Source organism: Pleurodeles waltl, chromosome 6, assembly GCF_031143425.1.
Source record: "Pleurodeles waltl isolate 20211129_DDA chromosome 6, aPleWal1.hap1.20221129, whole genome shotgun sequence".
Lineage (NCBI taxonomy): Eukaryota > Metazoa > Chordata > Amphibia > Caudata > Salamandridae > Pleurodeles > Pleurodeles waltl.
In genome coordinates this window covers 1,447,131,548-1,447,144,636 of record NC_090445.1, presented here as the reverse complement: position 1 = coordinate 1,447,144,636, position 13,089 = coordinate 1,447,131,548, and the positions used below count along the sequence as shown (strand labels likewise).

At 40.5% G+C, this 13,089-nt stretch overlaps 1 protein-coding gene across 5 annotated transcripts in view; it reads left to right on the top strand.

Moving 5' to 3' along the window:
• Positions 1-13,089, top strand: part of MAPK8 (mitogen-activated protein kinase 8) — a 410,861-nt gene that overhangs the window by 196,126 nt on the left and 201,646 nt on the right. For 3 of the 5 annotated variants that reach the window (XM_069240892.1, XM_069240890.1, XM_069240894.1), the window contains one exon: positions 3,544-3,709. In XM_069240892.1, coding sequence (XP_069096993.1) covers positions 3,544-3,709 — 166 coding nt within the window. Of the gene's footprint in view, positions 1-3,543; positions 3,710-4,474; positions 4,547-13,089 lie in introns of all 5 variants that reach the window. The other 2 variants (XM_069240893.1, XM_069240891.1) reach the window with 1 other exon arrangement.

The window sequence follows — 13,089 nt, the reverse complement described above, 5'->3', positions numbered from 1 at the left end:
TTTGATGATGGACCACAGGTTCTCAATGGGGTTCAGATCAGGTGAACAAGGAGGCCATGTCATTAGATTTCCTTCTTTTATACCCTTTCTTGCCAGCCACGCTGTGGAGTACTTGGACGCGTGTGATGGAGCATTGTCCTGCATGAAAATCATGTTTTTCTTGAAGGATGCAGACTTCTTCCTGTACCACTGCTTGAAGAAGGTGTCTTCCAGGAACTGGCAGTAGGACTGGGAGTTGAGCTTGACTCCATCCTCAACCCGAAAAGGCCCCACAAGCTCATCTTTGATGATACCAGCCCAAACCAGTACTCCACCTCCACCTTGCTGGCGTCTGAGTCGGACTGGAGCTCTCTGCCCTTTACCAATCCAGCCACGGGCCCATCCATCTGGCCCATCAAGACTCACTCTCATTTCATCAGTCCATAAAACCTTAGAAAAATCAGTCTTGAGATATTTCTTGGCCCAGTCTTGACGTTTCAGCTTGTGTGTCTTGTTCAGTGGTGGTCGTCTTTCAGCCTTTCTTACCTTGGCCATGTCTCTGAGTATTGCACACCTTGTGCTTTTGGGCACTCCAGTGATGTTGCAGCTCTGAAATATGGCCAAACTGGTGGCAAGTGGCATCGTGGCAGCTGCACGCTTGACTTTTCTCAGTTCATGGGCAGTTATTTTGCGCCTTGGTTTTTCCACACGCTTCTTGCGACCCTGTTGACTATTTTGAATGAAACGCTTGATTGTTTGATGATCACGCTTCAGAAGCTTTGCAATTTTAAGAGTGCTGCATCCCTCTGCAAGATATCTCACTATTTTTTACTTTTCTGAGCCTGTCAAGTCCTTCTTTTGACCCATTTTGCCAAAGGAAAGGAAGTTGCCTAATAATTATGCACACCTGATATAGGGTGTTGATGTCATTAGACCACACCCCTTCTCATTACAGAGATGCACATCACCTAATATGCTTAATTGGTAGTAGGCTTTCGAGCCTATACAGCTTGGAGTAAGACAACATGCATAAAGAGGATGATGTGGTCAAAATACTAATTTGCCTAATAATTCTGCACTCCCTGTAATGATCGCCATTTTTATATTGAAATAGTAGTCTGAGGACATGGACATCAAGTTCTCTGCATTATAGAAGCTAGGGAGATTGAAATCTCTACAAGAAGTGTCTTTAACAGTCTCACAGTTGTGAAGTAACGGGGATAATCTGAACCTGTATGAAAGCATTTTAATACAAACCGTCCATCCATTTCAAGCAATAATTTGGATACAAAATAAAAAAATATATATTTAATGCCATCCCAAAAATGTAAAGGATCAGAGTTTTTTTAATATCTTGAGAAAAAAACACAATTTGGAATTGATAATATTCTGGGAGCAAGTAATAATTGAAGTGTCAAATTTTGAATGGAAAATCTGCCAACAAATTGTTTGAGAAAACATTCTGTACAAAATATAGCTAATACTTTTTATCAAAATGAAAATATGAATGCATTATTACAGCAACAAATATGATAATTTGCAACTATAGAAAGGCTTGGAACAGATTTTTGACCATTATACAATACATGAATTCTTTTCTAAAGATGGAGGAATACACGTCAAAAGTAGCAATCTGTAGGATAACCAATAAGACCAGGGTGAAACGTTTTGAGGACACATTGTTCCCCTGTGCTTTTCTCCATTTTCTCTGGACACCCACATTAAAAAAGTACCTCATTGTCATAAAATTAGTTTAAAAAAAAATATATATATATATAAATGCTGTTAAAATAAAATATAGCATTTTGTGAATGCAGTTTAACAGTACGAAATACAAGCATATCAAAGTATAACAACTAATAGAAATGGGTAGTAAATACACTTCTAAAGGAAAAATTAAAGGCAACAGGGTGGCAGATGTCATGTTAATAATAATTTGTTTTAAACTTCTATAATTTTTAAGAGCTGTAATTGACCGATCTTTCTATGGCCACATTTATGGTACTCATCTTAAAACAAGGGCAGGATTCACCTTGCCCATATTTATTGGGGGAAGAATAGCTAAAAATACTGGGACATGTGGATTTTGGTGCAGTAAACATCAAAATCTGCAGGATGACCCTCATTTTATCAGAGTAATACAAAATGCCTATTTAGTACCTCATGCAACTTTTTTTATAGTCACCATAACTTCACACACAACTAAATGCAGTACCCAGTTGCAGCACCTGGCAGATCGATTTTTGCACAAGGTAAAAAGAAGACCTAGAACTGTCCAAATATTATTGAAACTCCATTGAAGGAGCCAGTACCTTTAATTTGCCAGAACATTTATAAATTCACTTTGTATATTTTACCCTTTATTTTGTAATACGTTGGTTAAATCAAGCATTCAGTCTCAGACTTTCCATGTATATCCTCAAGGCTCAGCCTACAAGCGGTTGGTGGATCTTATTTCTTATTCATTGTGAGTGACTAAACAGAGGTTTAGGATATTTGAAACAACCTTTGTTCTTGCTTCAGCCCCTTCTTCAAATTTAAGAGTAATACTTAACCCTCTATCAGAGCTATATTTTGACTCGTTGAACCAATGTTATATAATAACTGTTAACCTACCAATGGCCTATCAGGTGGCTGTTATGTAATCGCAGGATCATTGAGATGATGTTACTGCAGTTTACTCTGTTATCTCTTCGGTGTGATAATCTGTGAAGCTCACCACAAGCTAATATCTGATATAGTTTAACTTTCCTTTGAAGAGGCTACTTAACATATTTTCTAGTTTGAATTTCCATTCTTGGTCAAATGGCTCGATATTTAGTTTGCAAATTAATGGAGAGTGCCTTTACTTCCATGTGTTGTCAATTATGGAGAATATTTTTTAAAGAAAAAAAACATTGAATCTTACTCACTGATTCAATTGAACATCTGGATTTCTGTAATCCAGATCGCCAGAAAGCTGGCACTACGAGCTAAACATCTGCCAGAGATTTAAGTTCAACCCGCATGTTAAAATATTGAAAGGGATAATTCAGCCCTTTGTTCTTTTAAGGTCGAGGCATTGAGTTCTTTTGAGCTGGCTAAAAGTGTCACCAGTTTGCCATCGTGGGATTTTAATTTAGAGTTTAAAATATTAAAAGTTCACTTATCCGTGTAGTCGGTGCAGACGTTTTTCCCCCCAAAAACACATTTGTTCTCATCTCTCAAATGTAGGAGTTCAGATGTCATCATGATTTAGGCGAAAATACCAATTTCCTTCTGGATCAGGTTTATGAGTGCTGCTGTAAAATCTGCACGTTTGATTTTTCCTTGGGCACATTTTGCCTTTAGGCAGATAGAATTACTCACTGATGAATTTATACTGAGTGTGAGAAAATGATACCCTCGCATGTCACCTGTAAATTGTTTTTTGAGATTAGTTGTCTTTGCAGAGCAAGGTTGTTTCTGTGTGGTCTACGTTTAGGCCTAAATCTTTCATTGTGAACATCTTTTGCCTTATATTTTCAATGCATATAAATTGTTCTTTTGAGCTGTGAATCATCTTCTGTATTTTCCTTCTTCCAGGACCTGAAGCCCAGTAACATCGTTGTAAAGTCAGATTGCACGCTTAAGATTCTGGACTTTGGATTGGCCAGGACTGCAGGGACCAGCTTTATGATGACGCCGTACGTGGTAACACGTTACTATAGAGCACCAGAGGTCATCCTTGGCATGGGATATAAAGAAAATGGTGAGGGACTGATAATTTTAGGGCGTATAATATGATTATTAAACTATTTTTAGATTGGGGAGAAATCAGTTCTTTCCAGACCTCATTGTGCCGGGTGTGCCTAAAGTACATTCACAAATGGGTTATTGTTACAGAGATAGTGTAACTCCTGAGGTGGGACACGTGCCTTCAAGGTTTATTTTGCATGAGAGAGAACACAGTTGGGGTCTCATTTGCAATTAAAGATGGCTCATTGTCCTTGGGCATTACAGCATTACTGGACACAGTTGGGAGGTACAAACATTTCTAAGCCTGATGTATGTAAAACGGTTTATCTGTTCATGTGAATTAGAGAGGACGAATATATACAGGCAAAACAGCATCCCTTCCAAGGTGTTAAATATTAAGAGGGGTTAAATGTGAGGTCTCTCCCTGTCCCACCTTTAGGGGTACTGGGGAGATTTTGGATGTGAAGTGTACCCATGGAGCTTCTTGAGCCCGCTTGTGGATGACTCAAACCTTCAGCAGCATCTCTGCTTGTTTGTGAGGTCCCGCACTGTAAGTGGAGGTGGAAGAGCCGGTATAGCTACTGTGCTGTAAGAGATGTAATGTATATTGGGGAGCTTCTGTAGATTTTGTGTTATCACAGTAAATACCTAATGTGCATGTTTGGTCTTGCTCTGTGTGGAATACCCCCACATGTGTGCTGTCACTCTGCTAATGCCTTTGCTCTCGTCTGCTACTGTCTTCATCTCTTTCTCCTTCTGCTTTTCCTCCCTTTGCCAGTGGACCTTTGGTCTGTGGGTTGCATTATGGGAGAAATGGTTTGCCACAAAATCCTCTTTCCTGGAAGGGACTGTATCCTTAGGCTATGCTTGTGCTGTAACATTAATGTGTGTGTTATACCATCTATTATCACAGTGCAGATCTCAACTAGAATTTAAGTTGTCACAGAGAAAGTAAGACTGTTCACTTGAGTGGAGGCCTTGCTAAGGTGAGAAATGCCTGTCCCTTGCCTCCTTTGTACCAAACGCCTGCTTGAGGAAACCTGTACTGTCTACAACTGCTTCCATAACTTCTAAAACTGCCACTTCTCTCTACCCCTTCTGAAAGACCCCATTTCAAGAGGTGTAGTACAAATGACGTTTGAGACCTCTGTGTTATGTGAATTGACATCCGGCAGTATTCTATAACAAGACCCACCCTCAGTTGCCATCTTGTTGTCACTGTTAATTGTTGTTTTGTACTGGTGAGGCAGACTGAAATCCCCAGGGATAAACCATGTTGCTCAGGGTACACATGAGGATTTGTTTTTGAAGGGAAGTCTTTCCCTGTTCTGGTGTAAAGTAAGCAGTAGTAGAGATATGCTTACTGGAGACAGCAGACTTGCTGCCATCCTTTTTGAAGCTTGTCACCTTTGCTGGTTCTGTTGAGGGTAATGGTTGGTAGATTTTAGCAGCATTACAGTGGTGAGAGTAAACTGTGCTTGTGATCTTCCTTCCTTCACAGGGAAAACAGACAGCTCAGTATGTTGTGTAACCCCTCACCAGTTTACCAGTTTACAAGTATTGCATTCATGCTGGCTGTTCTCCACTAAAGAAATAGTGGCCTGTCATGCTCAAATACTGGTTAGGAGGCTATTGTTTCTTGAGGGTGCAATAAGTTTATTTACAAATTATCAGTACTTTACTTGGGGAAGGCAAGGTCCCAGAAAATCCCAAAAAAGCAGTCTTAAGACATATTCAAATACATTATGTAATCCATCTAACTAAATACCTATATCTCTGCTGCTTTGTGTTGGTCACTAAATAACTTAAGTCCTGCACTGAACAGCATAATTTATTGGCTTTTACACTGGTGAGGTTCCATCCCTATTTCGGTCCTGAACCAGTGGTAATTTCAGCAATTGCTAATATTAGAATGATTGTGGTCAGCGGAAACTTAGGAGTTGTGGTACTCATGGAATTAACTGCTGCCTTTGATACCATTGATCACCATATACTTTGTCAGCACTTATAACCCAACTACTTTAAATAATTATCTATTTCTCTTCCACCTCTTTAGTTTGACAGAGATCTGCACTGTCACCCCAGTTGTTCAATCTTTATATTGAGCCCCTCGTTAACATCCTAAGTCAGTTCAATGTGACTAGTTATTTATAAGCTGATGTTACGGAGATTATCATCAATCTGAATGATGACCCCTTGAATGCCACTGTAGACCTTTCTTCCACGCTTGGTGCTGTATCACCTTGATTGACAAAATAGTCTGCAACTAAACCCAGACAAATCTAAGATCATGCCTAGATTTAACAAAATAAACCTGGAAACCACCCTGAATTCAGATCTGAACCCAGAGCAGCAGATTACAAAACGTGTTCTCCATATACTGGTTTTACCACACATCAATTCACTCCTCCCATTTATCCATAAGATCACAATCGCCAGTGCTTTTGTGTCATCATGCTTAAATTATGGCAGTTTTTCCTATTAAGGCCTCCCAATGCAATCAGTCATCTCCAAAAACCTTAAAAAAGCACTGGTGAGACTGTTCTTTAGTCTTAAAAGATTTGACTTAGTCTCCAGCTATATCCAGCGACTACATAAGCTCCGAGTGAAGAAAAGAATTCTCTTCAGAGATTCTTGCATGATGTTTAAAATCTACCATGGCAGAGGCCTAAAGTTTCTTAAGGACATATTTAAAAAAATTAGAAGTGGAATGCAACCTTAGATCTGTCAATAAAGACAATTTTACAGTTGCCCATAGTAATTACAGGAAATGGGGGGGGGGGAGAGAATATTTAGGGCATAAGGTGCCATGCTGTGAAATTAGATCCCACTAGACATTCTTTGCCGGGTTTCATTATTAAAGTGTATGCAAGTCTTAAAATCTACTTTTTTTCCTTGTAGCATCTGTATTGTTGGCCTTCATCAAAACAGATAGCTGAAAGAGACTCCTTAGAAGTCATGGTTGTGCTTAGCCAAAATCCATAAGTAAATAAAATTTCTGGTAATTAGCTGAGGTTTACTGCCAATCTTAAATGGTTTATGGTGAAAATAGTTACTTTTCTGTCAGGAGCTGGATTGAGTTAGGTGTTTTCCTTATTTGTAAAGGGCAATCTGTGGAAATCTTCACTGACATCTGAAAGGAGCTATTGTTCCCTCTTTTGTTGGAATAGAATGGATATCATGAAATAGATCAGAGAGGGTCATGAGTTCTTAGTACCACTGTTCACCGGTTCTCAATGGTAAGAGACACAGACTCTTTTTTTTCTTTTTTTCATGTTGACCTAGTATATTATGGAGGTTTGGTGCTACTCTTCAATGGTGCCTTATGGAAGGCGGCATTGCAACGTCTTTTCTTAAGCTGTCAAGATATGAGGAGATATCGATGAGAAGCTGCAGCTTGAGAACAGTCTTCTTTGGCCCTCAGTCAGAGGAGGCACTGTTGCCATTCTGTCTAATCTACCCAAGTCATCAATAGAGTCAGAGTCTGAAATTGTGAATGTTAGTGCTACACTGATGTTTTGCCATTTAAAGCTCTGGCAACATGGGCCAAAACATTTTCTCCATCCTAGCATTTTCTCTTGATGGCAGAAGACAGGAGGTCATGTTTATTCCCCAGTAAACATTTCATAATGAATACACAGTGATATAAGAAAACTATCAAAGCAAAACTGCCCTTAAGGAGCAATGTTTTCTGTCTATTGTTTCATATTAAAATCATCAAAGAAAATCCGCCTTTAAGGAGAAATGTTTTCTGTAATTTTCGCTTTTTACTAGTAATTTACAGCCATGTTTATAAGGAACATATGTCTGACAACCATTGCCCTAGTCCTTGCCATTAGGATATAAACTTATCAAAATCAACAATGGTCTTATACGATTTACAGAAACTGCACTGTTTCAGGGTCAAGTTAGGCAATTTGTTTTTTTTCTGTTCGCTGTGAAGAGTCCGTGAACAAAAGAGCAGTCTTTTTCAGCAACTTGTTTTTTTTCTTTTATTATAAAGATGAACAGTAAACATTTGTGTTTTTTGGGGGTTTACACTTGACATCTCTTGTAATCTGTTTGGTTAAGAAACTTTTTGGTAAAATTAGTGCCTTCCGCCCTTTTTCACGGTTGTGATGTTTAATCTTCTCAGCTTGCTCTTTCAGGCTGTAGCTCATTTTAGGGTTACTGTCATGAATTTTCCAGATAGAGACCTCCTGGTTACAGATGACATCATTGACCCCTTGTGGCCAACCTCAAGTTTGTATCATACTTATAGTGGTTCTTCCTATTTTTGTTCGAAATGTTACGATTCGCAGGATGAAGGATGGTGTAAAGACCCTAGGTACGCAGGACTTGAGAAAAGAAACAGACTCACCAAGTTCACCTTGGAGGCTGTACTTAAGACTAACAGTGTTGTCGAAAACCATATTGGAAATTATAGCAGAAAGCAGTGCTCCCAAGAACAGAAATAGCAGAGCTTTTTTCGAATGCATGAAATACTCAAAAGGAAGGAGTAACAGTCGGACATCATTTAAGTAGGGAGGAATATTTTCACCCGTTTCCCTTCATAGCAAGGAATGAGAAGTCAGGTGGGTGCTACCCCACCAGCGTGCCATCAAGCACCGACTGGTTTTAGAAGAGAAAGTGCAGTCTCTTACAGAAATATGTGATACTGGTTTGTCCCAAAGCATCTCATGAACAAGAGCTTTTACATCCACTACCACTGAGTCAAGAAGGGCCTTACTATATAATAGCGACCAATACTGGTTATCAAAATAGAGAAAAAATTGATCAAGCAGAAAATCTTAAATACTGGCACTACTCCAGGTGTGCATTCCTGCGGCAATCGGTTTTGAGCTTTAGTACTTTATATTTGTGTCATGTTTTGGCCGTAGATACATGTGCTTAGCATATCCTGCCATCTAGTGTTGGTCTCAGATGTTTACATATTTACAAGTTGTTTTTCTTCGAAGAAGTCTTCAAATCACGAAGTGTGGGTGGACTCCTCCTCTATTATGTATTTTGCATGTTCCTCAGGTCCTTTGCTTGATTGTTTTCTTCTTTCCGCCATCGGGTTTATACGTCAATCTCGGAGCTCTGTGACTGAAGCTCACTTCCAGCATCAAGGCCCTTACAGTGCCCCATTTTTTTCTTTTCAACGTCAGCAGTATGGACAGACGAATACACCAGCTGGTGTGGAATCAACTTGCGAACCACCTGCCTGGGCTTGGCCTTCAACACATCTTCCTCTCCAGTGAGGAATCAGTATTCCAGAGAAACCGCACACGGTATGTAAGCTCTGTCTGTCTGTCCCCGGACCACTCTGAAGGGTCATGAGTCGTGTCTGGTGTTCCGCTCCAAGAAGACACTTTGGCAGAGAAGGGAGCATTGTTGGGCCCACCCCACAATGCAGAGGCATACGAAAGATGTGCCCACAATTGCGGGGAATAATCAACAGAGTTAGATCAAGAGGCTGAATTCAGCGAGGCACAGACCCCCACCAATAGACATACCAATACTGTTGACTAGCAGCAGTGACAGCTCCAACTCCGAGCCTGATCCATCCATGAAAGAGCATGTGAGTACATCTACAAAAGTGTCCCATACCTAGACAAAGACTACTAAGACGGCATTTGGAACCCCGATCCATGGTGGTATCCGAGACCAAATCTGAGAAGTTGAAGGCCTTAAGTCTCCTTGGTGCTGGTACCGAAAAGACAGAGTTCGACACCTTCGAAACAACACAAGTTGTCACAGCGCTACCATCGGATTCAAAGGAAATTTTGCCGCATAGAAATGTAGAGTTGCCATCTGCGCCAAAACAATCAAAGGCACTGTCGGGCCGAAGCACCATTCACTAAAGACCAATTCAGTGTTGAAGAGTGTGTGGATGTCCAAAACACCTTTGACGTCCAAGCAGACACAAGCAGCTTTGGAGCCTAGAAAGGACGTTTCCAACCAATTCTTGAGAAATTTCAAGACAAACTGTAGGTGCAAAGCTACCTCCAAATATATCTCATTCACTTCCAAAGCAGAGGAAAACTTTTGAAGAGGAGATCATGGGTCCAGAGACACCCAAGGTCCCTACGAAGAAGAGAAAGGACAGAGGCACTAGTCTTATATTTTTCCTCCTCCTCCTCCACCGCCTCCTAAGCATTAAGCCTACACCACCAAGATTCCAACCAGTGGCGATGTTACATCCTACCATGATGGTATTAGTAAGTCAGCACACTGCCACAAGATAGATCATCATACTCTAGAGCATGAGAGGAACATTTTAGTGGAAACACTAACCAGGTCACACAAGACGGCACAATCCCTTCCCATGTTAAGTCAATCTCAAGCCAACACAACAAATATTTAGGCCTCCAGTAATGTCCAGGGTTATAACCCCTAGTGTGGACAAAAAATATTACATGTCCATTAGACCTAGCATATATTAAGGGACAGGTTACCCCTGACTCTTCAGTAGTACACAGTGCTAGAAATAGAGCAAATCCTAGGACACTGGAGATGCACCACTCGCAGATAAAGTGTTGCTGCAGGGAAATGTGTTGCTGCACAAGCAGCCAATCACATGTGCATCGCACATTTTGTGGGTTTACTCTCCCGCTACAATCAAGCCTCATGGGATGAGCTGCAAGAGTTATTGTAACACCTACCAGAGCAATGCCTACAGAAGGGGATTCAGTTGGTAGAGAAAGGCAGAGCTATATCCCATGCCACCATTTAATATGTATTCGATTCTGCACGAGAGGTGAATGCTAGTATCCTTATTCGGAGGCATGCATGGCTTAGTGTTTCTGGCTTTAAGTTAGATGTCCAACATCATCTATTAAATTTCCCTTTTGATGACCAAAATCTATTTACTACAACAGTGAGACTTCATGTCCGCTTTAAACCTCAAAGACGCCAATTTCCATACTCCCATTTATCCTGTTTATCGTCAATATCTGTTTCCAAATCAGCAGACAGCAGTACCAGTTCACAATGCTATAATTCGGAGCAACTACAGCTCCAAGGTTATTCACCAGATGCCTCGCAGTGGTAGCAGCTCATCTCAGAAGGGATGGAGCATACATGTTTTCTACTATCTTGACAATTGGCTTATCAAAAGTGCAAACAAACAACAATGTCTGCAGGGGCACACAACAAGTAATCAACCTTCTACACAAATTAGGGTTCACACTCAATGTCTTAAAGTCTCACCTTCAACCATTGCAGGTACAACCTTTGCTAGGCGCAATACTATATTCAGTCACAGCCAAAGCATAATTCAGCCCAGGAAGGGTACAAAAGTTCAGATTAGCATTACCTGTCCCTCAAACAAACTCCAGTCACTGTAAAATCAGTCATGAGTTTTCTAGGAATTATGGCATCAAGTATAGCCAGACTACATATACGTCCTCTCCATTGTTCTCTTCAATCGCAATGGTCTCAAGCGGAGGGGCACTTACAAGAGCTGGTGTTGGTAGGACCAGTGACCTGTTGCTCTCTGCAGTGGTGGAACAGCAACAATCTGTTGCAGGGCCGTACCTTCAAAGCCCCAATTCCGCAGATCATCATTTCCACAGATGCATCACTTCAGGATTGGGGGATGCATACGCACAGCCTCACAGGACAACAGCTCAGAACCACCTCCCCATCAATCATCTAGAGCTTCTACCAATTAATCTAACTCTGAAAACATTTTGCAGTCTGCTTATAACAAGGTAGTCCTGATATGCACAGACAATATGACTGCAATGCATTCTATTAAAAAACGGGGGGAGACACACTCATTGCAACTCTCCCTCTTAGCAGAGGGCATATGTCATTGAACAGTACCTCACAAAATCCACCTCCTAGCAGAAAACCTACTAGAGGTGGAAAACGACTTCGCAGTTATGCTCAGCAGAACACATCAACAAGTGCATGAGTGGTGGATCAACACACTACTCCTGCACTCCTACTTCAAAGGTTGGGTAACCCTGGAGATAGACCTATTTGCAACATAGCACAACGCAAAATTCCAAAACTTTGCCTTGAAGTTTTCTCACAACCAATTCAAGGGCAATGCCCTATGTATTAATTGGTCTGTGATATTTGCTTATGCTTTTCCCACTCTCCCACTAATTCCATATGTGTTGCCGAAGCTAACACAAACATCCCTCACATTGGAACCTTAACATTGTTCTCACTAGACTCATGGGTCCACATTTTGAGCCTCTTCATTCCTGTGAATTGCATTTCCTTGCATGGAAAGTGGCTTTTTTAGTAGCTATCACTTCTCTAAGAAGAATAAGTAAAATCCAGGCACTTGCACTAGAAGAACCTTACTTTCAAGTGTTTCCAACAAAATTGGTACTTTGTACAAATCCAAAATTTCTACTAAAGTAGTATCAGCTTTTCATACAAATCAAACTATTGAGCTACAAGTTTTCTTCCCAAAGCCAGAGTCAGTAGTAGAGAGAAACCTACATATGCTAGATGTTAAAAGGGTATTAATGTTCTACATAGAAAGAACCAAGACTTTTAGAAAGACTCAACAACTGTTTATTGCTTTGCAAAACCACAGGAAGGTTCTACCATATCCAAGGCAGGAATAGCTAGATGGCTAGTGAGATGTATTCAGATTTGCTACCGCAAAGTAAAAAAGTACTTTTAGTAACCCGAAGCGCTCACTCCACATGGAAAAAATTGAGTTTCAGTCGCTTCTCTAGGAAACATCCCATTAGCGGGTATCTGCAAAGCAGCTAACTGGAATAACCCACATACATTCAGAAGGCATTATTGTGTTGCTATCTTAGCTAATCAACAACTAGAGTGAGTCAGGCTGTATTAAAAATACTTTTTCAAACATCTACCTCGACCATTGGCTAACCACTGCTTAAGGTAGCACTGCTTTATATTCAGTGCTAAGCATGTGTAACTAAGGCCAACATATGCTGCAAATGGAATGTCACCCGGTAAGCATCTATTAGTAATGTGCAGTGCTGTAGATTCATGTGCACCCATCCCTCTCCCCTGTAGCTATTGGTCGACGTATGATTCATTATCTAGTTAACACATTACTTTCTTTACTAACCTTCACTCGCATGTTCATCTTTTCCCTTACTATACTGATCCTAATATAAAGCTCACCCGATGAACCAAAAACAATCTAACAAAGGAGCGGAGGAACATGTAAAATACACAATAGGTGAGGAGTCACCCCACCTCGTGGTTCGAAGACTTCTTAGAGGAAAAACAACTTGTAAATGTCCGAGCCCAACACTACATGGCAGGATATGCTGAACACATGAATCAATGGCACTACACGCTATGAATAGATGCTTATAGGGCAAGTAACATGTTCTGTCTGTTCAGCTCCTTGGATACAAGCTCATGACAACACCAGTGGTAAAATAATTAATAATTAATTACTCA